This window comes from Motacilla alba, chromosome 26, assembly GCF_015832195.1.
Source record: "Motacilla alba alba isolate MOTALB_02 chromosome 26, Motacilla_alba_V1.0_pri, whole genome shotgun sequence".
Taxonomy (NCBI): Eukaryota; Metazoa; Chordata; class Aves; order Passeriformes; family Motacillidae; genus Motacilla; species Motacilla alba.
Genome location: NC_052041.1, coordinates 1,171,985 through 1,199,331, shown reverse-complemented (window position 1 = coordinate 1,199,331; position 27,347 = coordinate 1,171,985). Strand labels below are relative to the sequence as shown.

Below are 27,347 nucleotides of genomic sequence, written 5' to 3'. Positions count from 1 at the left end.
TTGGCACAACTCATTTTTCATGAGCTACTACTGACAGTTCCTTGTTTCCTTGCTCTTTCCTCTGTGTTCATACAAATAATTTTCTGGTGAATCCCCATTATCTTCCAGAAGTCAAAGAGTTTTGTGCCCTAAAGCTTCCCATATTTAGAAGTTGTCTCTTTCCAACTTTCATGTCAGACCTCTGAATTCTTGGCAGAAAGGCTGCAGTCACTGCAATGGGTCCATATTCTTTGGGCTGTCCCTCACCACTGAGGCCGTGCCCTGCTCCTTTGACACTGGCAGTAAATTATGATAGGACCCTTAGCCCCATTTCCTTTTTCATGCCATCTCCAATCACTCTAAAAAGGTTTTGTAAAGAGTAACCTCAGGTATGTAAAACCTTCCCTTTTTAGGCACTTCTCCTGGCCCAGCTAGGATGTGTCTGTTACCCAGGGGAGCATGTGTCAGTGATGTCCCAGTTCTGGAAGGAGCAAGTAGCTTCAGGACAGAAGCATGTCCAGAGTCAAGAACAGCCTTTGCAAAGATGCTGAGATTATGACAGCAATAAATTCAGATGTGTGGTGCTCCAGTAGCTCAGTGAGAGAGGATTGTGTCTGACCAGGTCTGAAACAGCCCTTGGAGTGTGGCTCTCACTCCGTCTCCATCCCTAGAGCTGTTCAGACACCCACCCCTGGGTGCACTGCCACCTTTGTCTCCTCCTTTCCCATCTCCTGTGTAGGTGTCCCCACATCCATGGCCCTCCTCCACGCCCTACACTCACTTCCCTCCCTGAGGGCTCCTCCTGGCTCCTGCCTGTTCAGCCCAACAGCCCCAGGCACTGCTCTCTCTGCAGTCTCTGATTTGTTTTTTTCCACAGCAGTTCCAGTTCCTGCTGCCAGCTGTGCCAAGGCTGTGAGGTCCCTGAGCAAACACCTGTGAGCAGCTCCTCACCCTCTGTGCCTGCTGTGCCACAGTGGGGTAGGAAAACTGCCAAGGGCTGGTTTGCATCCCCTCTGGAGGGAACCACTGACACACACAGGCAAAGGATGCCTGGCTCAGAGCACTGGTGTCAGTCTGGGGCAACAGATGCACATCTGCAGGACAAAGGCTCCTTTGTGCACCAAACTCACCCCTTGGCCCTTCTGCTGCACCTCCTGGGCCACACTGGGCTGCAGCTCACCGGCCAGCCACCTTAAGCTTGCTTAAGAGCCCTGGCTGGCCAATGTGGTGCTTTCCAGCTTTCCAGCAAGAGCCCAGAACAACTTCAGAAACAAGCAGCAACATCCTCCATTTCATGTCAGGCTGTTGTTGTTGGGTTTTTAACAAAGTTTTCTTTTTTCTAATTATAGGATGTTGCAGAACAATCAGCTGAGCCGCATCCCTGCAGAGGCACTGAGAGATCTTCCAAATCTCCAATCTCTGTAAGTCATTAAAAATCAATGCTGCGAGCTGCACAGTCCCTTGGGGACCCCAGGCTTCCCAGCATTTGAGTCATTAGTTCCTTTGTCAAGGATGTTCTGTTCCTTCTTCCTTTTCTTTTCCAATTTATTCAAAGATTACTGTCACTTAGAGTGGAAGGGAGGGGAGGGTAGTTTTCAAGGAAGAAACACTGTCTTGGTAGAGGATGTTGAAATTACAGCTCCCCATGTGTGCATTGTGATGAAAAGGCCACCAGAGCCAATGCATATTTCAAGGAACATTGGAAAATATCCACCCAAGGAGTCTCTGTCCTCTGCACTGTGGACCACAGTGGGGAAAGGACCTGCCAGCGAGCACAGAGGACACTCTGGCCTGTCAAAGTGCAAGTTGGGCTGGTTTATCCAAATGGAGAGTAATTGTGGCAGGGTAGAGCTGCTTTAAAGACTTTACCGATTCAGCCCTGGGAAGAAGCTGAGGCTGTGATTGTGCTTTTCCTGTAAAGGAGCTGTACCCACAGCAGGTCTGTGCTCCTGTGTTCCCTAAAATTCACACAACTTTGGAATTCTGCTGATTTGCCGAGTATGGGCAGAGTTGAGACCAGACCGTGGGAGTGCCAGTGGATTTAGGGAAGGTGTGCTTGGTGCAGGGAGCACAGCTGAAGCTTGTAAGAGTGTTCTGAGTTGGGCTGAACCACTGAAAATCTGACCTTATCCCTTAATCCTTAACTTCAGTCCTAGTCTTACACAGCCCTTTTATCATAGAAATGTTAGCTGGGAGCAGTTTCTGGCAGTCTCCTGCTTGGAGCAGGACTATCCCAAATACTCAGGGGGGCAGCTGCAGCTTTGTCTCTCCAAGCACAGAGACTCCCCTCTCACTGGTAGCCTGGGGCTGCTCTTCCTGGGGAAGAAACTTTTTCTCAAGTCCAACCTAAAACTCCTTGAAGGCAATTTGTGGCCATTACTCTTTGTTTGATCACCTGGAACCACCCTGAAGGGCTTGGCTCCATCATCTTTGGTTGCAGGTCCCTGGCAGTTCTCCTCTCAGCCCCTTCTCTGCTAAGTGAAACCAAACCTGCTCCTTCCACCTCTGCTCATGGGGCAACAGCCCTGGGACCCTGGCTCAGCCACTAGCCCTCCACTGGACCCGTCTCATTCCTCTTCGTTCTCCTTACACTGGGCGCCCCAAAACTGGGCACAGTTCTTCATGTGTGGCCCTCCCAGTACCCAGTAGGAGTTTCTGTAAATATCAATTTAAATATTAATTTGCAATGGGGGTGTTGGCTGTGCAGGATATGAATGTTCTTTCTGCCAGAAGAGATTTGAAACATTTGTTGTTGAAACATCATTGGCACATGGTTGTGGTTATTATTAAATTGTGTTGACATCACCATCAGTGCCAGAGTCAAGTCCCCCACTCCAGGGATTTTGAGATCAGGTTGTTTTCCAAGTGACTTCTCTTTCAAGGGAAGCATGGCATGGAAGGTTGCTGGTTCTTGGCTTCTTTTCTGCCTCTGTCAGGGTCAGGATTGAAAGAGCTTGAGATGATATTTTGTGTTCAGACTCAGATGTTTATTTTTTCCTTATCTATGTTACAGTCTCACAAGCAGTGAGTTCTGCAGTGTTTCACCAACAAGCTACAAAAATTGCCCCATATCTATCACTACAAGGTCTTCTAAGGAAAAACAATTAAGAAATGACACCTAAATTATTTTCACTTTTAACCCAATAACCAACCACCTGTGTCCTGCAATGCGGATTTTTTAATCCAATTCCACAAAACCACCCAAACCCATGGAGAAGAAGGTGAAGAAGGAGCAGCCTCTGCCCCAAAACCTCCATCTTGCTTTATAGATATTACTATATTCCAGAACCTTAAACTCTGAGTTTTCCACCCTGTGATATTGCACATTTCTATTCAAACTCCACACCCACAATCCCAGTTCTGTCATTCCATTTTGGAAGCTTCTCCCTGGCCTCAGGTCAATGCAGTGTTGTCTTGGGGGTCAGTGCCTGTCAGCACAGAAAGTCTGAAATTCTCAGCAGCCAGATCTCCAACAGCAGGTCACTGTCCTGGGAACACCCCTTCCCCCCTCAGCCTGTCTCTCCTATGCCTTGCCAGTGAGTGACAGCCAGTGCCACCAGAGCCCACGGCTGCAGAGAGCCAGCCTTGGCTTCTGAAGGTTCAGCTGCTGGCACAGCCACCACTGCAGCTCTGGCCACCAGTCCTGGGGCATTCACCACTGCTGTGGGGTAACCTGGGCTAGTGCTGGGAGGTCCACATGCTCCATCTCCTCTGCCCACAGCCCCTGCCAAAATACCACAGGGCACGTGAGAAATGCAGACCACCTCAAGAAGATACTTGCAGCACTCTGGGGGTTGTTTGAGAGGCAGGGTGGGAGGATCCCTTGTGTGAATTAGCACTGAGGTGCCTGCTCCTAGTCCACTTGAGGACACCTCACCCAGGGTGGTTTTCCCAGGTGTCTCCAAAGTTGGGTCAGGAGCTAGGGCCAGCTGGGATCCAGTGCCCTTCCTGCAGAAACTGAACAGTATAAGCAAATTTTTGGAAGAAATAAGCTGCTTTAGACAACCTGAGGGAGACTAGGCTTGGAGTAAAATCAGAGGGTGAGCATCTGGGCAGGTCTGGCTCGGACATGCCTAATGCCTGTCACAGCAGGACTGCTTTCAAGAGCTGCAGCCAGAGCCTGCTGCAGCCAGCTGTGTCCTCCTTGCCCCCAGAACATGCTGTCCAAGCCGGTTGGTTCCCACCCAGGGTCCAAGATGACTAAGCAGGGACCTCCTGCCTTTCCTGAGCAGCCCTGCTCCTGTGCACCAACCTGTCTGGGCTGTTCCTGCCCCCTCAGAGCTTCCCTCAGCCCCTCACCCCTGCAGTGCACAAGCACCCGTGCCTGGTCCCTCTGGGCTCCTTTGCTCCTCCTCTTCTCATCGTCCATTTTTAAGATACCTGACCTCATTTCTCTGTAAAAGAGCCACATCTTCTGTACTTTCCACAGCTCTTCTTGAGCCTGAGGCTCAGGGTCCTTTCCTAGCCCCTCATTGCTTTTGAATCCTGTCCCAGACCCAGATTGGGTACAGCAGGGACTGGGACTGTGGTCTCCCACTCCTCCCTCTTTCTTGAAAAAAAAAAACCAAATTGTTAGGCCTGACAGGACCTGAGTTCAGGATGGGAAAGGACCCAACACCTTGAGACCTGCAGAACTGCTCCATCCAATGCTCCCAAGTGCCCCAGCCAGGCCCACAGCATATTCACCAGCCACCAGCCACAGTGGGAGCAAGGAAGTTCAAAGGAAAACTCTTGCTGGGAAAATAAATTTTTCATGGGATGGGGTCTAAAGCGCCCCTCTATCTAAGTGAGCTTCAATTCACATTCTCATGGTCACAGAGTGCCCAGGGCTTCTTTAGAATCAGAGCACAGAATCCCAGAATCATCTCTGTTGGAAAAGACCTTCAAGATCATCGAGTCCAAGCTGTGCCCAATCCCCACCTTGTCACCAGCCCAGACCACTAAGTGCCACATCCAGACACTTCCAGGGATGGGGACTCCACCACCCCTCTGGGAAGCCCCTTCCAGTGCCTAATAACCCTCTCAGTGAAGAAATCCTTCCTGATGTCCAACCTGAACTTCCTCTGGCACAGCCTGAGGCCATTTCCTCTCATCCTGTCAGATTTACACAGGTGACTGATTAACACCCTTTTTGGGAGGCCCATTTGAGAACTGGCAGACCATATGAAAAACCAGAGATGTGTACTGGTAACAGCACAATCCCCTGCAGCAGATGTGTTGGGACCTTAAAGGTTATCTCATTCCAGCCCCCTGCCATGGCCACTTTCCATGAGGCCACATTGCTCCAGGCCCCTTGCCAACGTGGTCTTGAACACTCCCAGGGACAGGGCAGCCACAGCTTCTCTGGGCAACCTGTGCCAGTAAGATGAAGAGCTCCAGGAGAAGATTTCTGTAACAAAAAGCAAGCAGCAAAACATGAGTAACTTGTGTAGGTGTTACATCAGTGAACCCACCTCACCCATCCCATTCTTTTGTGCTTACAAGAGTTCAGGGTGAATCCATAGGAGATCAGTCACATCCCCAGCTCTCACTTCTGCATGTGTGCCCCTGAAGCTGGCCCCACTCTTCAACCAGCTGCCCCGCAGTCTCTTCTGCAAGCAAAAGTTTCAGAAGTGTTCCATGCAATGGAGAACTCCTCCCTGTCTGGGATGGTTAAAGGAGGGGCAAAAAGTGCTTCTCAGAGGGGTCCTGAGCACAGATCACCCCCAGGCTGCAGTGAAACCTGCCCTGAGCACGGAGAGGACAGGAGGGAGATGTTTTCCAGGATGGGTATTCCACAGGATGGTTATTCTCCAGGGGAACATGCCAGAATGCCTCGCATTAGGACCACACCAAACTCCTCTTCTGCCTCGAGCCTGACTTCTTTAAAGTGTGGAGGGCATGTGCAGACAAAGATGATTATTTGCACTTTCATATAATCACAGAATCATCTGCTCAGGATCACCTAATCCAGCCATCAACCCAGCACCACCACACTGACCCCCACACCACATCCCTGACTGCCACATCTTGAACATCTCCAGAGACAATGACTCCACCACCACCCTGGGCAACTCATCCCAATGTCTGACCACTCTGTCAAAGAAAAAATAATTTCTAATGTCTAATCTGAATCTCCCCTGGAGGAGCTTAGGGCCATTTCCTCTTGTCCTATCACCTGAGACATGGAAAAGAGCCTGACCCCAGCTCACTATAACCTCCTTTCAGGCAGCTGTAGAGAGCAACTTTCTCCTCCTCCCACAGAAGCTGCCCTGCAGAGACCCTTGGGCTGGGTGAGGTCCCAAGAACCATGTCTGGTGACACAGCCCAGTGTGGCTGCAAGGCACAGCCCTGCTGGGGGTGGATGGGACATTCTGAGGACACACACAGTGTTACAGGTGGTACCATTGCTGTGCCTCACGCTGGGGCAAGCATGACCTGGAGGGCATCCTGGGTCTCACCCTGTGCTGCTCCCCCAGGGGAGCTCCCCCAGTGCTTGCAGAGCCCTGCAGTTCTTATAGCTCATGTTCAGAGGTGCTCTCCAGCCATCAGGAGAGGCACAGCACACAACAGCACTGTGTCTGAAGGGGAACACAGGGCTGAGATGCTCTGCTTGGTTTCTACTGCCATGGCTTCTCCAAATGTGGCTACTCACCTCAGACCAAGAGACTCCACGCAGGTCTGCATTAGAGTGATTTTTTCCCCTCTTTTTCAAATACCTGAGTCATTTTCCACAAGTTTATGAGACTCCTGTGTATCCACTGCCAAAAAAATTGCCAGCCTGGAACATCTATAGGTCACCCACAGCATGGTTTTCAGGAATTCCCAGTCAGGCCATCTGAGCCCCAGTGTCTTTGTGCTGCTCAGAGACTCCTTTTTTCCATTCAGAAGGGGAAGTGGCTTTATGGCACATCATGACAGTCCACGAGTTACCAGACTTGTATGGCACTTAGTGAAATATTAACTCTCTGTTTGCATGTTGACTACACATCCTAAGCAAGCAGGACAGCTGGGAAGGGGAGGAAAACAGGAGCCAAGAGGAGTGGGGTGGAACCAGTACCAGACAGAAAGGGATTGTGTGTTGGTTATTTTCTTGCTCTTTCAGGTGTTTACATTTGGTGTCCATGTTTGTCGTTCTGGGATTCAGGCAGGATTTGAAGGGAAAGTGTGTATCCCTGAGGGACAAACTGACCCAGGAGAGGAAAGGCAGACTTCTCAATGACCAAGTCTTTTCTCAGGATTACAACAGAAGAAGCGAAACCAAGTGGAGACTGAGAACAATTGTTTTCAGCTAAGTTCTATCAGAAATACTTGCCAGTTAGTTCAAGAGATGAGGGGACAAGACAAATGGGACAGAAAGGGATGTTCTAAGCCACTGTAGGACAGAGAGAGGCTGGATTCACTGCCTGCACAGCACAAAGTTAGATTTGAAATGTAGCAAAAAACTGTGTCAATGAACTCCAGTTGTCTCCAAATGTGGCAGCTGTCTTGGCTTCTGGGCATTTAGAGAGGATGAGGCAGGACACATCACCCAAGCTTTGGTGGCACTTGGAATTGAGCTGCAGGGTCCCTTTGCAGCATTGCAGCAGTACAAGCCTGGCTCCCAGGCAGGAGTATCCAGACCTGCACTGAGGTCCCTCTGCTTGCTGGCTGAGAGTGCTGGGCAGTGCAGGCAGCTCCTGCAGGCTCTGCAGGGTGCATGCCCTGAGATAAGGAACCAACTGGAAGTCTGCAGAGGGTCTGGGAGTCCCTGACAGCAGGAGATCAGCTTTACGTACCTACTCGAGGAGAGGGGAGGCCAGGCAGGAAGAAACTTCTATAAATGCTGTCACTCAGAGGGCAGCAGGAAAGCCATGCCTCATTTTTATCCAAAGGGGAACACTCTGACTCTCCCATTTCACTGAAACTTGCCTGGACCATTTTTTCTGACTTGCTGTCTGCTCAGGGAAGGATCTTCAGTAACTTGGGCCCCCAGGGAGCCAGTGTGCCTCATCTAGAGTAGTAAAAATTAGTGTGCTGCCAGTGCTGGTTGCACAGCATGTATTTTGTGGGGAACACCACTCCTGCCATGAAAAATTCTGTAAACCTGAAGTCCATGGGTTGGCAGCTTTGAGAAAGCTCCTTACCCGCAGGTCCCTAGGTGCTGATGCAGGTTGAAGTAGGAGTGCCCTGTCCAGAGTGATCAGAGCTGGGGGCACAGTCAGAGCATGAACTCTCTGCTCCAGAGAGCCTCCAGCTCAGGAAAGCCTGGGGTCCTCTTGCATTGCACATGCACCCCCTGTGCCTTTCACCTCTGGCTTTGTGGCAGCCTGAGCACAGGGCTCCAGCTTGCACTCTGTACCAAGAGCAGGAGCTCTCTGTACCTGGGTCCTGCTCACATCTGGCTCTAAAAGGCCAGGTAAAAAAAGGAGAAACACAGATGTCACAAAGACCACACTTACACTGCTCTGCTTCTGTGGGCCTCCCCCTCTCCTTGCCTTCTGATGGGGACCTGTCTGCAGGTAAGGAGCTTTCTCAAAGCTGCCAACCCATGGACTTCAGGTGTGCAGAATTTTTCATGGCAGGGGTGGTGTCCCCCACAAAAGACATGCTAAGGAACCAGCACTGGCAGAACTCTAGATGAGGCACACTGGCTCCCTGGGAGCCCGAGTTACTGAAGATCCTTCACTGGACAGACAGCAAGTCAGAAAAAAATGGTTCAGGCAAGTCTCAGTGAGATGGGAGAGTCAGGGTGTTCCCCTTTGGATTCCTTCTCTTGAATATTCCCATTGCCCCGTGTGATCCCCCCATATCCTTCCTAACCAAGGAAGATGCAGCTCAGAATTCTGGCAAAGAACATTTCAAACATGGTACGAGAGCTTCCTCCTGCAAACTCTCCCACAGGTGCTGTGAATGCCAGCCAGCCAGGAGGAGGTTTCCATTCATCTCATATACCTCTGTGCCAAAAGGGCATTGGTAGGTCTAGGATGCCCATTGCCCATCATGCCATGTGCTGACCCAAAGCTTGGCTGCTCCAGGTTGGACCACTGGGCATCAACAACCATTGGCCATCAGGGACCTCCTGTGGTCTACACCATCCCTCCTGAAAGGGTTCATCTTTCCCCAGCCAGAAGTGTCAGCCAGCCTGAGGGGGCAAGTGTCACGCCCATCCAGACAGCCCCATCCACATCAGACACCCCTGTGCTCACAAGAACCCCCCACCAGGTCCTCCAAAGCTGCAGCCATGCCCAGACCAGAACCAGACCTGTGCTGCTCACAGTCAGCTACAGGATGTGGAGACATCACTGTCTGCAGCCCCAGATGTCAGGAAGGACACCTTGGCAGCTTTCTCTAGATGAATACAAAGAGGAATTTGGATTTCAAAAGAAAAGTCCAAGCTCTGGAGACTGAGCCTCCTACCAAGTATGAGGGGAGCTGCTTCCCAGCAGGCTTGATTTATCTGGGAAGCATGTTGGGAAGGCCGGTGGGGAGGATTAGAAAGAACACGCACACCTGATGGCAATGCTCTGAGCCCTGCAAGGGCTGCCAAGGCCTTACATAATGCTCAGATGCAGTTGTGATCCCCTGGCAGAGTGTCTGGCTGCTGGTGGTTTGTAGGTGCAGTAACAACATACCATGTGCATTCTGGAAGAGTCGTGTGTCAGTCTAATTAACGACTTTGTGGTTTGTGAGCACTTACCTAAAGCAGATGGGCACTGTGTCTGTTCCTCTGCCAGGCAGAAAGAGTCCAAGGTATTTCAAAGTGAGCAGGTGCTATAAATTATAATTACCAAGCTTGTCGAGGTAGAGAAAGCAGAGAGAAAAGAAACCTGGTGGATTAAGAGATCAAGATAAACTCCTGGTTTTTCTTTTTCAAATGCCTATGGAAAGCTTTTTTGGGAGTTTCTTGCAGATCAGCATTTTGGGAAGGTGTTTAGCATGTGTCTGGCTCTTCAGGGTGAGTGTTGTCTATATCAGCCTGGTGGGGGTAGGGAGGATTTACTGCCAGGCAGAAGAGTTAAAGTCTCAATATCCTGCACCATGAGATCGAGCTCCCCCTACCCCCTTTCCACACTGCACTTTGGGTCTTCTCTCATGCCCCTGGCAAGATGCTCCATTCTGCTGGCAAACCCTTGGGTGCAAGCCTTGTGGTTCATTCCCTAGCTCTTTATCCCACGAGGATTGACTCTTGCTGTTGGGCTTGATGGCATCCAGGAAAACAACCTGTGACTGTGTCTCCATCTTCTTCTGTCTCTTGGCAACTCCTGTGCGCAGCAAAGTAACTGCTTCCCTCCCTGCCAGCATGTGCCAGTCCCCTGCAGCCAGCCACGCTCTGCTACCCTGTGGCTAACACAGCCAGCGCAGAGGCACCCACTGCCAGTACCACTGTGCAACAGCCCCATTCCCTGTGATCCTGGCCTTGCCCTCATTTTACTTCCCCTTTCTCCATCACACTCTTGCATCCCTCTGGAATATTTGCAGAATTCTCCTGCCACTGTGCCACAAACCTGCTGTTCCCAGCTGAAATCAGCCACAGGCTCCCTGAGGAGCACTCTGGTCCCATCAGCACCATCCCCACCAAGGACATGTTCTTGTTTGTGACCCCTGTGTGACAGCAGTGCTGTCCTCTGCTCATCTGGCCTTCACAAGCTGGGGTGAATCTGGAGGAGAAACTGTGCCATAAATGTTGTTCTTAAAAATACTGAAATCATTTTCCTGTTTGCTGAAGCTGTAATTTCCCATTATGTTCTGATTTCACTCCAGCTGTGCTTGACCCATAATCAATAAGTGCTAAATCAGCCTGACATGTAACTCCCTGTACATAGGTTAATTGTTCCTCTAACTAAAACTATCCACTTCCTGCATCCCGTTAGTTTGCCACCATTTGGACTCCTGTGGAAATGCAATAAGGGCTGCTTCCTCCCCTGTCCCTTAAGGCAGGTAATTATTTTCATACATATGGCCAGAGATTAAAATGCAAAAAATGACTTATAGCAATTTGAGAACATGTGGACTTTGATGTAGACAAAGGAGGAAGGCTCTTCCCACCAGATCAGATTCTCACAAGCATATAAATTCTTATGACAGAAGGAAGAAAAAAATTCCTTTGGAATCAACATGGCCTGAAGAGCTCAGTCTGTTAATTCCTCATTTCACTTCTTTGATCTGTTTGAGATTTGACAGTTTGCTGTTCACAGCAATATTCTTCTCTATAAATCACACGTGATGCTGTGAGGTTTTGGGAAGGTGTTGTTTCCATGGGTTGTTTAGAGGATAAAAGCTACAGACAAACTGATAGCTATAAAGTCAGTACAGCACAGCAGTGACTAACAGCCTGCTGGCATAGGAGCTGTCTTGTGGCAAGCCCACCTCAGCTCTGACTTACTGGCCACAGAGTCTGGAGCACAAACAGAGGCCAGGGAAGAGCAGTGAGGTAGCTCTGATGGAGTGTAAGAAGATGGGCTGAAGCAAAGTGACTGGACATGTTTCCCTGGTGATTGCTGCTGCTGAGCACACAGGACCTTGGATTTCCCCTGCTATGGACACCTCTGCAGCAGAAAGCATTCCTGCAGCAGGAAAAGGAGCCCAGGGTGGGCATCACAGTGTCAGCAGCTTGCTGTCCTTCCACTTGTGAGGGCACAGGCTGCTCAAAGCCTTCCCATCCCAGCTCTGAAATCCCCTTTCCCCTGAGGCCCCTCTTCCCAGCAGCCAGCTCTGGACAGCAGCACAATCGAGTCAGGGGAGCTCAGTCCCCACTCCTGTTTCCACAAGCCTGATCTCCATTTTGGCACTTCAGGCTTTAACAGTATTTCTACAAAGGAGATAGGCTGGGAGGGTCCAAGAGCAGACTTTACCACGTTGAAGTGAACACTGCAGGCAGATGTGCCACACATCTGGATGCACTGAAGTTAATTTTTAGGCACTGTTGTAGCCGTGGTGTGGTGAATCTTTGCTGAAGTTTGGTTTCTCCTAATGTTCCTCGAAGCTGTATGGAAGCAGGAGCCTCTCTGTCTGCACTGCCATGATCCCACCACCCAGGTACAGCTTGCACAGCTTGGGAGTCACCTGAAAATGGCACAGTGGCCCCTGTGGCTTGTGCAGTTGAGCCAGTGCACAGACAGGGAAGAGATGATACAATTTTGTTTCAGGTGGGCTAATGTCCCTGGAAGGGACTGATGTCTTCTCCTGAGGCCACTTCTCATAATTTGGTCCATCAATGACAAAGCAAATCCAGAGGAATTACTGATTTTCAGCACAGACTTTGAACAAATAACATTTTTTTGGTTCTGTATACCTTGGGCTGTCCTCCAACCTGCCGTGCCCTAGCTCTTCCCTCCAGCCAGTCTGAGCTGCCACTGGAGATCTGTGTTTGTCACCAGGACTGGCAACAATAGCTTAGCAAGATCAGACCAGGTTTGAGGAGAAAAAGGTGCATTAGAATACAAATGCAGTTCAACATTCCGATTTTGGACTCGTTCCTCTGTTTATAAGGGCCTGATCCAAATCCCAGGTCTGGGCTCAAGAGTATCCCTGACTGGGAAACAGTGCACGGCTGGACCTTATTTCCTGTTCCAGCAGCTTTATTTGCCATTCAGCTCATCTCCCCATGCTGTTCAGAGTGTGCTCCCCAGTACCTCCAAAAACCATTTTTATTGCAATGACGAGCAGCAATGTATTTTCAAAAGCCAAAGTTGGTAAATCTACTTGGCAGAGCATGCATCACTCTCTTTTATTGGGGCAAAACCTGTATCTTGGTCACTGTGCTCTTGCTAGGACCCAAGAAGCAGCTTCCTGCAGCCCAAAGGTGACAGGGGGGAGATCAGCCACCGTGGTGTTTGGCACAGCTACAAAGAACCCTGGGCCAGGTTTGTACCTGGGATTTGAGTACCTGGGACCAGGGGAGTGGTGCCTTTGTGCCTCTGCTGTGACTGGGGTGCTGGATCCTTCCCTCATGGTGGAGGATCCTAAAATACTGCCAGGAAGGAGATCAAATTCTTCTGAGTCACCAGCATGGCCTCACTACACAACCTTCCTTCACTTTGGATAAGTTTCTGCTGTGCCCACGTCTCCCTCAGGCAAACCAGGTGGATTTGTCTCCCCTGACCGTGTCTGTCTAGATATTACCTCACCCAGGAGCAGTGGAAAATGATCAGCATCTGCAGAGGGTGAATCATCTCTGTTATCTCAGAGCCCTCTCTGGGGCATGAATCACTCTCTGGAGGAATCTGGTTTTCTCTTCTGGCTATAGAAAGACCCTATAACTGGTTTCAAGTTCTGTGTGAATAAGACTGGGTGAGATGTGGTTTTCCTACACTTGGAAGGCAAAAGAAAAATCTCCCTGTCCCCACCCCTCACTTTTATCCAGCAAAATCAGCCCGCCAAGCTGACACACCCCACCAGGGCAGGGGTACCAAAGCAGGGCTGAGCACCTCTGCTCCCCACAGTCCCCTGCACATGGCTCAGCCACATCTGTGTAGCCCTCAGAGAAATCTACCAGAGGAGATCATCTTGCCCAAAAATACAAATGCAAGGAGCAGCTTACCCTCTAACCAGGGAGGAATTTCTCTACACTCCAGAGCTGGAGGGATTTGAATTTGCAAGTGCTGTTCTCAGAGCAAGTCAGAAAGGAGGCATGGCTGGTGGTACATCACAGACATGGATTTTTTTCCTGTCAGTAGGAGGAACTCAGCTGGTCAGATTAGTCTCTTTTCTGCTTAGCAGTAAAAAACCATGAAATGCAATGTGGTTATCCCAGTACAATGGTCTCAATGGCATTTTTAAGAGGAAGATTTAATGACCACACACAAGCTGTTGAATGTATCATCCTCAAGGAGCAGTTCACTTTAGCAGTGCCACAACAAATCCTTGCTGCATTTGTTTTTCATTCATTACTTGCTGTTTTTCAGCAATGAGTTGCTGTGAAGTTTATGTAAAGGCAATGTCCATGTATCTCATGCTTGTAAGTGTCAATGCTGTGAAGGATCCCAGGATTCCTCTCCCAGGAAGACAAGAGTGTTGTGTGGTTTACCAGGCTGACAGCTAAAAGTTTAGCAAACTTCAGTCAAGAACTGGAAAATAATACAGAAAAAAAAGCTGTCTGCATGAATTGGTATCTCCTCCAAGGATGGTGTATGGAGATACAAGACAGAGAAACTGCCCCAGCTGCATCAGCTGCCTCATCTGTGCTCATGATGTGTAAAAGCAGCAGCTTCCTTTCTTTTGAAATACTTTCCTGGAATGTGCAGAGAGTAGGTCATTCAGGTCCCAATGACCTTAAGTTGGGCCAGCATGTCCCTGATGTCAGCTTCTCTCTTGAGACTTCACTTTCTAATTTCCCCATTCACTGAGCTGGTGGCTGGCAGCACTTGCAAGGGGGTGATGGTGAGGGACTCCCTTGCCACGCCCCAGCACCTCCAGAATTCCCATTTGTGCTGCCAATGAAGAGGTCCCAGCACAGGGGATGTTTGGAGCTGTGCTTGTCCAGCAGCTTGGCAGTGGCTATTCCTGCCTGGCTGTGCCCACCAGGCACTGTAGTCACCTCCAAACTTCTCTGTGTTGACTATGGCACTCCAGCAGGGTGGTCACATATCTCCCCAGATTGTTCCCCCCTTTCTCTGCCCACACTGCAGTGACTGCAGAACCCACCTTTCAATAAGCAGAGGTCCCTCAGAAGAGACTCTGACAAACATTAAAACTTGACTCCACCTTCATACCCTCCTCATACACACTGTCACTTCCCATCTCAGGCTGTAAGAGCTTTCAGGAAGTGCCTTGGCTGCCCTAAGTGTGTGTCCTGGGCACGTGGTGAGCACTGAAGAAATAACAATCACAGCTCACATCCACACTCCTGCCTCATAAAGTCATGAAGTTCCAATGTGTTTCCATTAACCTTTGTCATGGCATAACCCATAAATGTCATGAACCTGAGCTCACTCACCCACGTGAGCACCCAGGCCGTGCTGTGTGTCCCTGGTGATGGCTCAATGGAAATGAGAGACAACAGCTGTTCCACACAATAGCCATGTCAGTGCCAAAGGAAGATGGGTCCCAGGTGTTCAAGCATTGGTGTGTAAGCTCACATGTGTGTAAGGAGTTGTGGTTCATCCACTCCTGATGAACCACAGAGGAGCTTCAGGCAAACTGGAGATAGATGAGCAAGGAATGGACATACTTAAACTGGCAACATCTGTCATAGAATCGTGGAGTCCTGGAATGGTTTGTGTAAAAAGAAACCTTAAGGCTCAATTCGTTCCACCTCCTGCCATGGGCAGAAACACTTCCACTCTCCCAGGTTGCTTCGAGCCCTGTCCAACCTGGCCTTGGACACTTCCAGGGATCCAGGGGCAGCCACAGCTTCTCTGGGCAACCTGTGCCAGGGCCTGCCCACCCTCACAGCCAAGAATTCCTTCCCACTCTCCCATCTAACCCTGCCTTCTGGCAGTGGGAAGCCATTCTCTGTGTCCTGTCCCTCCATCCCTTGTCCCCAGTCCCTCTCCAGCTCTCCTGGAGCCCCTTTAGGCCCTGCAAGGGGCTCTGAGCTCTCCCTGGAGCCTTCTTGTCTCCAGGTGAACACCTCCAGCTCTCTCAGCCTGGCTCCAGAGCAGAGGGGCTCCAGCCCTTGGATCATGTCCATGAGTTCCTCTGGACACACACGAACAGAGCTGTGTGTTTCTTTGCTGAGGGCCCCAGAGCTGGACCCAGCACTCCAGCATGCCTAGATCTGTTCAGAGCCCCTCTCCCCAGAGCACAGCATGTCCTGCTCCTTCTGTCCCAAGGGCTCCCTTCTCTTTCCCAGCTGCCCTATGTCTGACAAACACCATGGTTCCCACCAGATATGCAGGCCTTGCTGACTGGTGAGCTTTAAACCACTCTGCTCAGCCTCCAGCTGCTTCCTGAACCTTCTCCATTTCCCTGTGCCTGGCACCATGGCCAAGGGGGCAATGCCAGGGCCCAGGGAGAGGCTGGTCGGGGAGCTGGCACAGCTGCCCAGCTTTCAGCAGTTTCTATAGCTGCACAGAGATTTTGGCAATCCTTCTTGCACCGTTCTGACCTGAGGGGTTTTGGAGGTGTTTGCAACTGAGGATAACAAAGCCCTCTTGTCTACACCAAAGACACTTTGTGTGGAGTCTGGGTATTGCTCTGATTTCATTTCCTGAGCATCCCTCGTGGAGAGCTTCCCACAGAAACATGCCCCATTGAGTCAGGAGGGAAGACTCATTGCAGTCCAAACAGAGCCTCGCAAACTTTCTCACCGGGTCCTGTTCCACAGCCAACTGCAAACATGTTTGTGTCTTGAACCTCCATTCACTGCCGGGGATGGTTTTCACAAGTTTCCAGCTGAAAATGGAGCCAGGCACCACTTGTGAGTCTTGCTTGAGGGCTGTGAGCCTTTCTGTGGCACAGCAGGGATGCCAGGTGGAGGAGCTGGCCTACAAGGCAATAATGTGTCATTCACAGAATCATAGAGTGCTTTGGGTTGAAAGTGACCTTTAAAGGTCATCTAGTCCAATCCCCTGCAATGAGCAGGGACATCTTTGACTACACCAGGCTGCTCAGAGCCCCATCCAACCCTAAATACTTCCAGAGAAGGGACACTTCTCTGAGCAGCTTGTGTTAGTGTTTCACCATCTTACTGTAAAAACTTTCTTCTTTATATCTAGTCTGAATCTCCCCTCTTTTAGTTTAAAACCATCACCCCTTGTCCTATTGCTACAGACCCTACAAAAAAGTCTGTCCCCATCTTGCTTTTGGCCCTTGTGAGGCACATGAAGGAGCTCTGAGGTTTCCCCAGAGCCTTCTCTTCTCCAGGCTGAGCAGCCCCAGCTCTCCCAGCCTGTTTCCAGAACAGAAGGGCTCCAGCCCTCAGCATGGCCTCCTCTGGGACCACTCCAACAGCTCCATTTTCCCACTGGATCTACAATTCATTCATGGCAGCAAAGACCCAAGAGGCAGGTAGAAATTTAACCCAGTTTTCCCCTTCCCAGTGAGCACTGCAGTCTCTGGCTGCCTTTGTCCTCTCCCAGCAGGTATCAGTGGATAGAAGAGCCCTGCTCCTCCCTGGGCTCCTCGGGCAGGCTCAGGGACCCAGAGTCTGCTGCCTGTGTGTGTCAGGCCCCAGAAGTGCTGAGCAAGGCACAAGGAGCAGCACGTGTGGAGCCGGCAGGGTGGCAGTGGGGACAGAGTGGCCTCGGGCAGGGTGACCCCGGAGCTGCCCTCCCTCCCTCGCAGTGCCCTCAGCTCCGTGCAGGCAGCTCCCCGGAGCTCAGCTGCCAGCTACTGACTCAGGCTGGGAGCTCTGCCTGAGAAAGGAGCTGAGGTGTTGGCCCCAGTCATTAGTAAGTTATCGGAGAAGTTGAGCTGCAATGACATCATCTCCTTCTTATGTTACTACAAGGAACTTAGATCCTATTATGGGAGAGGAGGTAACTCAATCGAGCCTTTCAAGATAAACTCAGACAGGAAGAGAGACACGACTGCCTGAAGGCACCAATTAGACATTTCTGGTGAGCTCAGCTCTCTTCAGCTGACACACGTGTGCACTGGGGCCAGTGAGCTCCTCTCTGGTGTCCCTGGGGTGGGGTGGCAGGGGTGGGCAGCCAGTGCTTCCTCTCCGTGCTGCTGGCTCAGCTCTCACACCTTCAGTGGCCACAGCTCTCCCTCCAGAATGTCCTTTCTTTGTGTCCTGTGTTCTGCTGTGGACAGGGAACCACAGAGGAGCTCCCTGGTCTGGAGAGAGAACAGCCCAGCCCTGCACCACTCAGTGCTTGCACTTCAGGGGCAAGTCTCCTCCAGCTTTATCAAGGGAGATAACAGCCCGAGGTGTTGCAAAAAACACTGGGAGGATGGGCTGGAGTTTGAGGTCCCAGTGCCCTGTGGTGACTGGGCTGTGGGGAGCACCCCAGACTGTGCTGCAGGCCAGTTACTGCACATGAGTGTCCTAAGACATGCAGACAGACAGCTCTCACTGGCTCTGATGCGTGTGAGGAAGGAAAAAACAGTAGCAAAATTTAGAACATGTCCTGACAGCATGGTATTCAGCATTTCTGTTGGTTTCCAGGCTGCAGCTCCCCCTTTAAATCCTTCACAGCCAGAAGGAAATGGTAAAAGATGGGTAAATTTGCCTCTACCAGTCATAGGCTGAGGCATTTGCACCACATCTGTTAGGGAACAGAGAAACTGATTCTGGTTATCCCCTGGTTATTCTGATTATTCTGCCAGTTATGTTACCAACAGCTCAGAAACACACTCGTACATCTTCTGAAACACTCTGGAAGCATTTCTTGGGAAAAGACAGTTCTCAGAAACTGCTGGGTCCATGACACAGAAAACACAAGATGCCAGATCAGCTCAGGATTAACACAAACCTCACTCACTGCACTGAGGACTGCACAGACCCCACCCCTGGCAAGACCTCCCCAGTGGCTGCACTGGTGGCATTGGTTTGTCTTCTGCTCATTGGAAAGGAGGAATCCTCCTCTCTTGACCTTTTCTCCTCAGAAAAGGACTTCCCTATTTGCCTGGCTCCTTCTAGAAGTGTTCCTGATGCCACCATCCTCTCTGAACTGCTCCTGACAAGAAGGCAGTTGATTTCTCCACAAGCATTTATCAAACACAGACAACATTCAAGCAATGAAGGGGCTCTTCCAAGGCATGTTTGGCCCTTAGCCCTGGAACTCAGTATGAAGCTGACCTGGAAATGTCCTGCCCAAGGAAACACCTCCTTTTCTGATTCCACATGGTTCGTCTGCCTCCCCAAAGCTGTCACTCCACAGCAGCAGCAAAAGAAGCAACTGCAAGCTGAGGCACACTCACATTTGGAGCTGACCTGGTCCTCCCACCACGGCTCTGCACAGATGTGAACATCTGCCCAGGGCACAAGCTGCCTCAGAGCAGTGGACTTTGGATGTCCTTCCAGGCAGCTCCCTCTCTCACTACCCCTGTAGCCCCCAAGTCTGAGGTGACTGCAGGCACTTTTAGGACTTGAGTCAGTGTCATGTTGAAGTCATATAAACACCCTGTAACTCTCAGCAGCAGATGCAGCTCTAAAGCCAGAAACTGAGACTTTCAGCTGCTGATGATTCTCATAAGCTGTTGTTCTTGAATGTCCCACTTAAAATCACCTCCTTCTGCATGCAACAGAGAGGCCGGCTCTCTGCAGAGCCTTGCTTGAGCCCATGAAGTCATTTGGAAGTCTTGGCCATGATGACATCTGGAGTCCCTGTGTGTGATCCTCTCTTCAGACCCATAGCACTGCTCGACAGCAGGCGTGGGATGAGCCCCTCTCCTGAGCCATCCAGCAGCTCTGTCAGAGGCATCTTCCTCTGCAAGCAAGCAAAGGGTTAAAGTTTGCAAGGAAAACCAACTGAGTGATTTGGTGAAATAAAGATTAAAACATCTCTGTGGAAGGTGAGGAGCCAGCCCTGGCCTGTGCTGTCTCATTTACCCACTAATCAGCCCAATTACCTCAGGTATAAATCATAACACAAAACATTTACGGAGCCAGAGTCACACACTGAAGAAAGGAGAGAACTGTTGGGTTGGTTTTTGTTTAGTATAATTGATATAATTACTAACAACTCTGTGCCAAGAACTTCAGCTTTTCTGCTTCCAGAAGAGAGTAGAGAGCTGTCTGAAAGCCATAGCAATTAGCAATCCCCACATGCACATCTTTTATTAGAAAGAATGCACATCTATTGCAGAAAGAGCCAGCAGCTCCCTGAGGAGCAATTAACCATCCCTTGGTGCCAGGAATGCAGCTGTCACTGAGCCCGTGTCCCCTCAGCAGTGCTGCAAAGGCAATAAGGAGTCCTGCCCATCGTGCTGCACATGAAATGCCTTCACCTGGGCACTTCCTTGTTCCTAACTTTAACTGACCTGGCTCCAGACAGGTGCATCTTGCTGTGCTGTGCTGATTCTGAGGCTTCTCAGGTCCAGCTCATTGTACCAGCAGAAAGTCTCCCTTTTGCTCCACTGAGGAATCTGAGCTCTGATCTCCACACTCTGGAGCAGACTGGCAATAATCACATGGCTGCAGCTTCCCAACACCTCCCCAGAAGGTGACCCCAGGGAGTGTCTCATGGACAGCTGCCACACATCACACCTCGCCAGGAGGTCACCAGGCAGCCCCTGCAGAGTGAGGAGCAGAAGAGGTGGGGTTATCTGAGCCTTGCAGAGGTGACCTCTCACCACAGCGAGCTGTGGAGGCACAGAGCTGTGGACACATGAGGCTGCAGCATGTCCACAGCCAGAAGCCATCCAGGAGTGTTAACAAACTCCTAGGATGGATCCAAGCTCTCAAAAACCTGCACCAAGGACCTGTGCTGCACTCCTCATACCCATGGGCATCCCTAGGGGAAAAGGGGCCTTCCCTGGTGTTGCTAAACAGCCACAGAGCAAATCCAGCAGCATTCATGGTTTCCCCAAATCCTGGGGCACCATCACAAACCAAACTCCTTTGTGGGTCAGACTCAGGAGCTCATGAGCAAAGTGGGATGGAAAGTTGGACAGCCATGGGCTCCACCTCACTCCCTTGTCCCTGTCCCTGTCCCTGCTCCTGTCCCTGTCCCTGTCCCAGCTCAGCCTGGTGTACCAGCCCCTGGCTCTGGTTGAGCATCTACATTTCTGAAAGCTCAGTTTGGGCTTGAGAAATTATAACTATTCTCATGGGTATTTTCATCGTCTGTTCTTTAATTAATTAAACTTGAAACTGAGCATTCACTTTAAAACAATTTTCATTAAACTTATAGGGATTTGGATGAAAGGAATATCTCTGGGAAAAATAAGCAGTGCTGCTTTTTTTATTATTATTTTAACAGTTTATGATGCCAAAACTTAACACAATTCTTATGCTGAGGAAGGAATGGAAAAAAAATTAAGCAAAAACTAACATTTCATGCAGAAGTTTTAATTTTGCTCAAAAAGTTCTTGTTTGTCCCAAAACATATTGATGAAATTTTCAAATAGAATCCTTAGCCTTACTCTGAGCTGCTGCAGGGTTTGCTTTTCTTATCTTTATTCTTTGGAGTTGTCTCAAGAAGATGAATGATGTTATTCTCTGATTTGTTTGTAGTTGGGGCAGCAGTAAGTAAATTGGGGCAGAGTTTGCAATGCCTACTCTCTCAACAGGAAAAATCAAAATCCATTGTCTTGTGTTGTCCCTCTGAGCAAGGACACAAAACCTGTGGGAATGGAGCTTTGGGTGTGATGTGCTTTTGTGATCCTCTCAACTGAACAGAATCACAGAATCCCAGAATGGTTTGGGTTGGAAAGGACCTCAAAGCCCATCCAGTTCCACCCCCTGCCAACGCAGGGGCACCTTTCACTATCCCAGGCTGCTCCAAGCCCCGTCCAGCCTGGCCTTGGACACTTCCAGGGATCCAGGGGCAGCCACAGCTGCTCTGGGCACCCTGTGCCAGGGCCTGCCCACCCTCTGAGGTTAATACATTCATATGGAAAAAAGGGAGTAATGGAATAGGGGCTTAACCCACCCTGGGTTATCATTCCAGTCTAAGGTGATGCTGTACCAGAGCTTGTACTCTGCATTTCAAGGACATTTTTTCTGAAGGAGATCTCAGGAAGGTTTGACTGCACTTCTTAACCAGGTATAAATCTCCAGGTTTGTCCATCCAGGTCAGGCCAGCCAGGGCAGGAAATGCTTCTTTTTGTGATGTAGGGAAGGTCTGTTTCCCAGGATTATCTGAAAATTTCCCCCAGGAAATACCACCCACACCCCCTTGCAGAAAGCAAGGCTTGCACCCAGCCTCTCCCCTGCTCCCACTCGTGATGGGGCCTTGGGTCTCCTCCTGCAGTTCATTGCAGTGTTCCATGAATTAAGAAGTGTTGGTACTCTTTGAAGAAGGGTTGTACCTGGGGGGTTCAGTGTCTGGAGGTTTGCTCTAGTGTTCAACTTTCATCAAAAATATTACTTTGTATAGTCAAGAATACTAATTTCTTTACCACATTCCTTTCTGGAGGGTCATTGATTTGAGGGCTGGGCCATGACAGCTCTGTTAACTTCCTTCTCTCATGCTTTGATAAGAGACAAAGTGCTTCCTCTTTGCAATTTGAATTCAGAGATCTCTGCCTTAGATAGCTTGGAAAAATAAAATAAGCTCTGTTGGCTGTGGATGGAAATTAATATTTTGTATAATTGGTTCCTGGTATTTCATCCAAACTGAAGTATTTTCCTCTTATAATTTGGTTTCAAAATCTACAGATAACACATTGTATCCTGCTCACCATCATTACAATAAAAGGTCTTTCGAGAGATGATTCCCAAACCTAAGTTTTTAATTTTTTTTCATAATAACCTTAATATTTTTTTGGCTTGTCATTCTATTTTGAAACAAAAACAAGTGTTCAAAATTAAAATTTCTCAGCAAATTAAACCTCAAATTCAACAGCCTTAAGCTTTCCACGGTGATTAAAAAGAAGCAACTGGCAAATGAAGGGGAGGACAGGCCCAAAAGTGTGATAGCAGAGCACAGGCTCAGTTCCTGCCCCGTGACACGGGGTCTGACTCCTGCACAGGTACCCCTGGTGGCTGGGATCACACACGGGACCCCGAGCAGGGCTGTGACACATTTCCCGTTTCCAGACAGGTCCTTTCCTTCTGGAATGGGGCCGTGGCTCCAGGTCTGGTGTCCTGCACACCCGTGGGTGAGCCTGGGCTGGCACTGCTCAGGCAGATCCATGGCAAGCCCAGCCCCAGGACATGCAGCTTGGATGCCTCAAGTTCAAGGGGTAGCTGCAAGCCCAGGGGCCACCTGGAGGGACTCAGCCCAACCACGGTGCTTCAGAAGCTGCCATCAGCTGGCAGCACCAAATGAGCATCAAGGAGGGATGGCCCTTGTGATGCCTTGTGAAGGCTGACCTAGAGCACAGACTAGACAGAGCTAAAGAATAAAGTCGGGATTTATTAAAAGGCCTCAATAGATCCACCTTGGGCAGCACGAGAGTCCAGCCAGGGCTACGCCCCAGGTGAACCCAAAATGGTCACAAAATGGACAGCCTCTCAGTTTTATAAATTTCAATCTATTTGCATATTGGGGTTAATTGTCCAATTACAGCTCCAGCCCATGAAGTCCCATCCTTCTTGTTTTTCTCTCTTCAGCCCACGTTGTTTGTGCTCTTGGGCCTGAGATCTGGAGGATTTGTCCTGTCCTTGGCCCTCAGCTAGAGAAGGAATTGTTTTGTCTCCCTGCTCTGTGCAGAGAGCTCACCATCCCCTAGTGTGAAGCCCGGACCCACACACTAAAGCAGCACAGAATCTGAAAAATAGAAAAGCCAAAACCTGAGGCATCACTTGGCAGTGGGCAGATATCAGTTTCTCTGTGTCTGGATTGAAGGCACTTGAGACAGTAGTTTCGTGTTTGGACTCAGGTGTTCATTATTTATCAGTAAAACAGTCTCACTACTGTGAGTTCAGCAGCTTTTCATTAGATGCACAAAATGGCCAACAATCTCTTGTTACAAGGTCTTTTAAGACTAAACTATGCAATTAGGAACTGACACCTAGATTATTTTCCCTTTTCACCCAATAACTGATCCCAAAGAGCCCCAATGCAGACTGTTCTGCCCAGGTACAGAGTGCCACCCAAACCCATGGAGAAGGAGGAAGAAGAAGCATGAAGAAGAAACTCAGGACAGCACCCTGTGCCCTCCATCTTGCTTCCATCCACAACACACTAAAAATCCCAAAACCTCAATTTCTCAACAAGTGATACACCTACACTGCTCTCTATAATCTATTTCACACTTTTGTGGATTCTTTCTCCATGGATGAGGGTCACAGTCAGTGCTCCTCTGGGGGTCAGGACACCTCAGAGCAGCCAGAGAAATATTCCCAGTGCCCTGGGTTTCCACAGGCAGACATCTCCCAACACAGGTGGGAGCATCACCAACACCTTCTCATGTTCATCACTATTTACAGCCCAATCCAATCTCCCTGGCCATTTTTCCATCTCCTATTTGCAACCCAATCCAATCTCCCTGGCCATTTTTCCATCTCCTATTTGCAACCCAATCCAATCTCCCTGGCCATCAATCCCTCCCGCTCCCTTTGCTCAACAGCTGGGGAAGGGCTTTCACTGATCCCCATCCTGTTTCTCTCCCACCCAGCCGCCTGGACGCAAACCTCATCTCCGTGGTGCCCGACAGGAGCTTTGAGGGGCTGCTCTCCTTGCGTCACCTGTGGCTGGACGATAACGCCCTGACGGAGATCCCCGTGCGAGCCCTGAACCACCTGCCAGCGCTCCAGGCCATGACCCTGGCCCTCAACCAGATCTGGCACATCCCCGATTTTGCCTTCCAGAACCTCAGCAGCCTCGTGGTGCTGTAAGCCTCCTCCACTTCTTATTCCCTCGGCTGGGACAAGGTGCTGCCCAGGGGCTTCTCCTGCTGTGGGAATCCCTGCTGCTCACTCCCCCTGGGGCGAGGGGCAGAGGGTTTGTTCCCCCTCATTTGATATGAAATGCTAAATTTGCCTCTTGGTTTTTGTCATATTTTCCCCTCTTTTCAGTGAAGCGCTAGAAGGCTCCCTGATATAATTCAAGAAATGTTTTATATTAAAGACAAATCAGTAACTGCAAACAAAAACCAGATTATTTTCCTTGAAGACTCAAGCATTAAAAACCTTCTTATTTTTTTTCCTCCCTCCAATCCCTGTGTTAAAACTACAGGAATTTCTAGCAACATGAAAAAAAATAATTAAATTGCAACAATCTGCAGTCAGGTCAAAAAGTAATATTTTAATTTCTTGCAAAACATACCAGCTCACTCCCTCTCCTCCCCTCACCCCCTTTTCTTACCAAATACGATTTTAAACCAAAGGTCTAACGCCAACACCTTGTCCAAGCCAGTGCCTGCTTATTTGCATGAGTGTGGTACATCTGCAGGTCAGATGTTCTGCGGTGGTTGCTGTCCAACCCGCCTTGTTGGCATCTCCCAGCCAGCGCTGGGGAGAGCAGCGCTGCTCCGGGATGGAAACGCTCCCTCCACGGGCAGTGAGACACCGAACCAGCCACAACCTCCGGCAGAAAGGGAGCTGACCCCTCGGCAGCTGCTCTGGAGGGGCATCCTTTCTATCCACAGAGGCTTGCAGATTATCTTCCCTTTAAAAGGAACTTCACATGTGCAAATTAGATGCTTATTACTTCTTTGGTGTTGATTAGCAAGTTCGGGTGTGATTGCCAAATGCTTTAGAGCTCCTCTATCCACATGAAATGCCACCTCTAGTTTGGTAATTTGTACTGATAGCAGGGTGTTAAGTAACCTCAGCATGTAATGCCTTAGTGAAAGTTTAGCAATTATTTCCCTTTCAAAATTTAAAGTGTTTACTGAGCCCATCCAGCATGGAAAGTGCTTGGACAAAGCACAGTTCAGAGTTTTATTAAGCATCAAATTCATCTGTTTAGACAAAGCATAAAGGCTTATTTAGGAGAAAAGCAAAAAGCAACTTGAGAAAAATCAAAAAAGTAGTTTTCACCCACAATAGTGCTCATTCTCTAAGGCAACCCCTGGCCACCATAATGCAACCACTTCAGTCAGCTTTAATAGCTCGCTCAGCGGGTGAGCTGACATTTGGGGTTTCATTTCAGCCTCCAAAGCATGCTGCTTTCATTCCGGCTAGTCCCATACTGTGGGCAAGAAGCAACTCCTTAATTAACCAGGCAGGCTTGAGAAATAAAAGTCATTGACCATTAGGTCACAAGGGAGGGAATAATGTCCCACCACATACAATTGGAAGGGAACACATGTGTGATCCTGCCAGGCTCTGTGGGACACGATGCTACATTTTTGTGGGATCACAAGTGTTTGGCAGAACTGGCCCCATAAATCTCTCCCATGCTTCCATGCAAGCCCTTGTCAACACATCACCAGTGGAAAGTCACCCAGTGTCCCTCCTGTGTCCCAACCAGGGACATGTCCCTGCTCCAGACTCACCCACCGAGCTGACAAGCAAATGTTCCCAAAAGACAGCCAAGCTGGAGAGAAGACATTCCCACCAGGGTGCAGACGGTCTGTGTGCCTTCCTCTGCAAGTGTCTGCACTCGCAGGTAGATGAGGATCTGCCTGCTGCTGCAAACAAAACTCCCAGCTCCAGGGGTAAAGTGAGCCCCGGGGGGAGAAGGCCAGGGGCAGATGGGGCTGAGCACAGGGGAATCCCTCCTGAACAGCCTGGTCAGTACTCAGGGACATGACTGACCATGACTGACCACAACTGACCATGACTGACCATGACTGACCATGACTGACCACAGCTGACCATGACTGACCATGACTGACCATGACTGACCATAGCTGACCATGGCTGACCATGACTGACCACAACTGACCATGGCTGACCATGACTGACCATGACTGACCATGGCTGACCATGACTGACCATGGCTGACCATGGCTGACCACAACTGACCACGGCTGACCATGACTGACCATGGCTGACCATGGCTGACCATGGCTGACCACAGCTGACCATGACTGACCATGACTGACCATGACTGACCACAACTGACCATGACTGACCATGACTGACCACAACTGACCATAGCTGACCACGGCTGACCATGGCTGACCACAAATGACCACAGCTGACCACGACTGACCATGGCTGACCACAACTGACCACAGCTGACTATGGCTGACCACGGCTGACCACAGCTGAACACAACTGACCATGACTGACCACAACTGACCATGGCTGACCATGACTGACCATGGTTGACCATGGCTGACCATGACTGACCACAGCTGACCATGACTGACCATGACTGACCATAGGTGATCATGGCTGACCACAACTGACCATGGCTGACCATGACTGACCATGACTGACCATGGCTGACCATGGCTGACCACGGCTGACCATGGCTGACCATGGCTGACCACGGATGACCATGACTGACCATGACTGACCATGGCTGACCATGGCTGACCACGGATGACCATGACTGACCATGGCTGAGGGCAGGAGCCTCCCAAGTGCAGCTGTGCTGTTCCTTCTCCACACCCCTTGTGCCCTGGGCAGAAGCATTTCATCATCCTGCACCACCACAAGCACTGACATCAGAGCCTCCATCTGGAATACTTTAAAGGTTCGGTGTCTGCTTATAAATGACACCTTTGTTGAGGAATTCCCTGATCTTATTCCCATCTATTGCTGCTGCAGGCTTCAAACTAGGGCTGCAGGCTGTTCAGTGAGCAGAGCCCCATGTACATCACTCATCATGAAATCCATGACTTTCTGTAATTGGCACCACCCTTTCCCAGCTTTAATAACAAGGGCTCCGTGTGCTGGGGTGCTGGCACTGTGCTTTGATGGCACAAGAGAGGTGAATATTTGATCAGGATACTTCATGGGAATAGATGGTTACCTTCCAGTCTGATCTATTTAGGACCAAATGTATCTT

At 49.9% G+C, this 27,347-nt stretch overlaps 1 protein-coding gene across 3 annotated transcripts in view; it reads left to right on the top strand.

Annotated features, from left to right (window-relative positions):
• LGR6 (leucine rich repeat containing G protein-coupled receptor 6) overlaps positions 1-27,347 on the top strand; it is a 153,702-nt gene that overhangs the window by 77,029 nt on the left and 49,326 nt on the right. For all 3 annotated transcript variants that reach the window (XM_038162413.1, XM_038162412.1, XM_038162411.1), the window contains exons 4-5: positions 1,329-1,400; positions 24,058-24,273. In XM_038162413.1, coding sequence (XP_038018341.1) covers positions 1,329-1,400; positions 24,058-24,273 — 288 coding nt within the window. The remainder of the gene's footprint in view (positions 1-1,328; positions 1,401-24,057; positions 24,274-27,347) is intronic.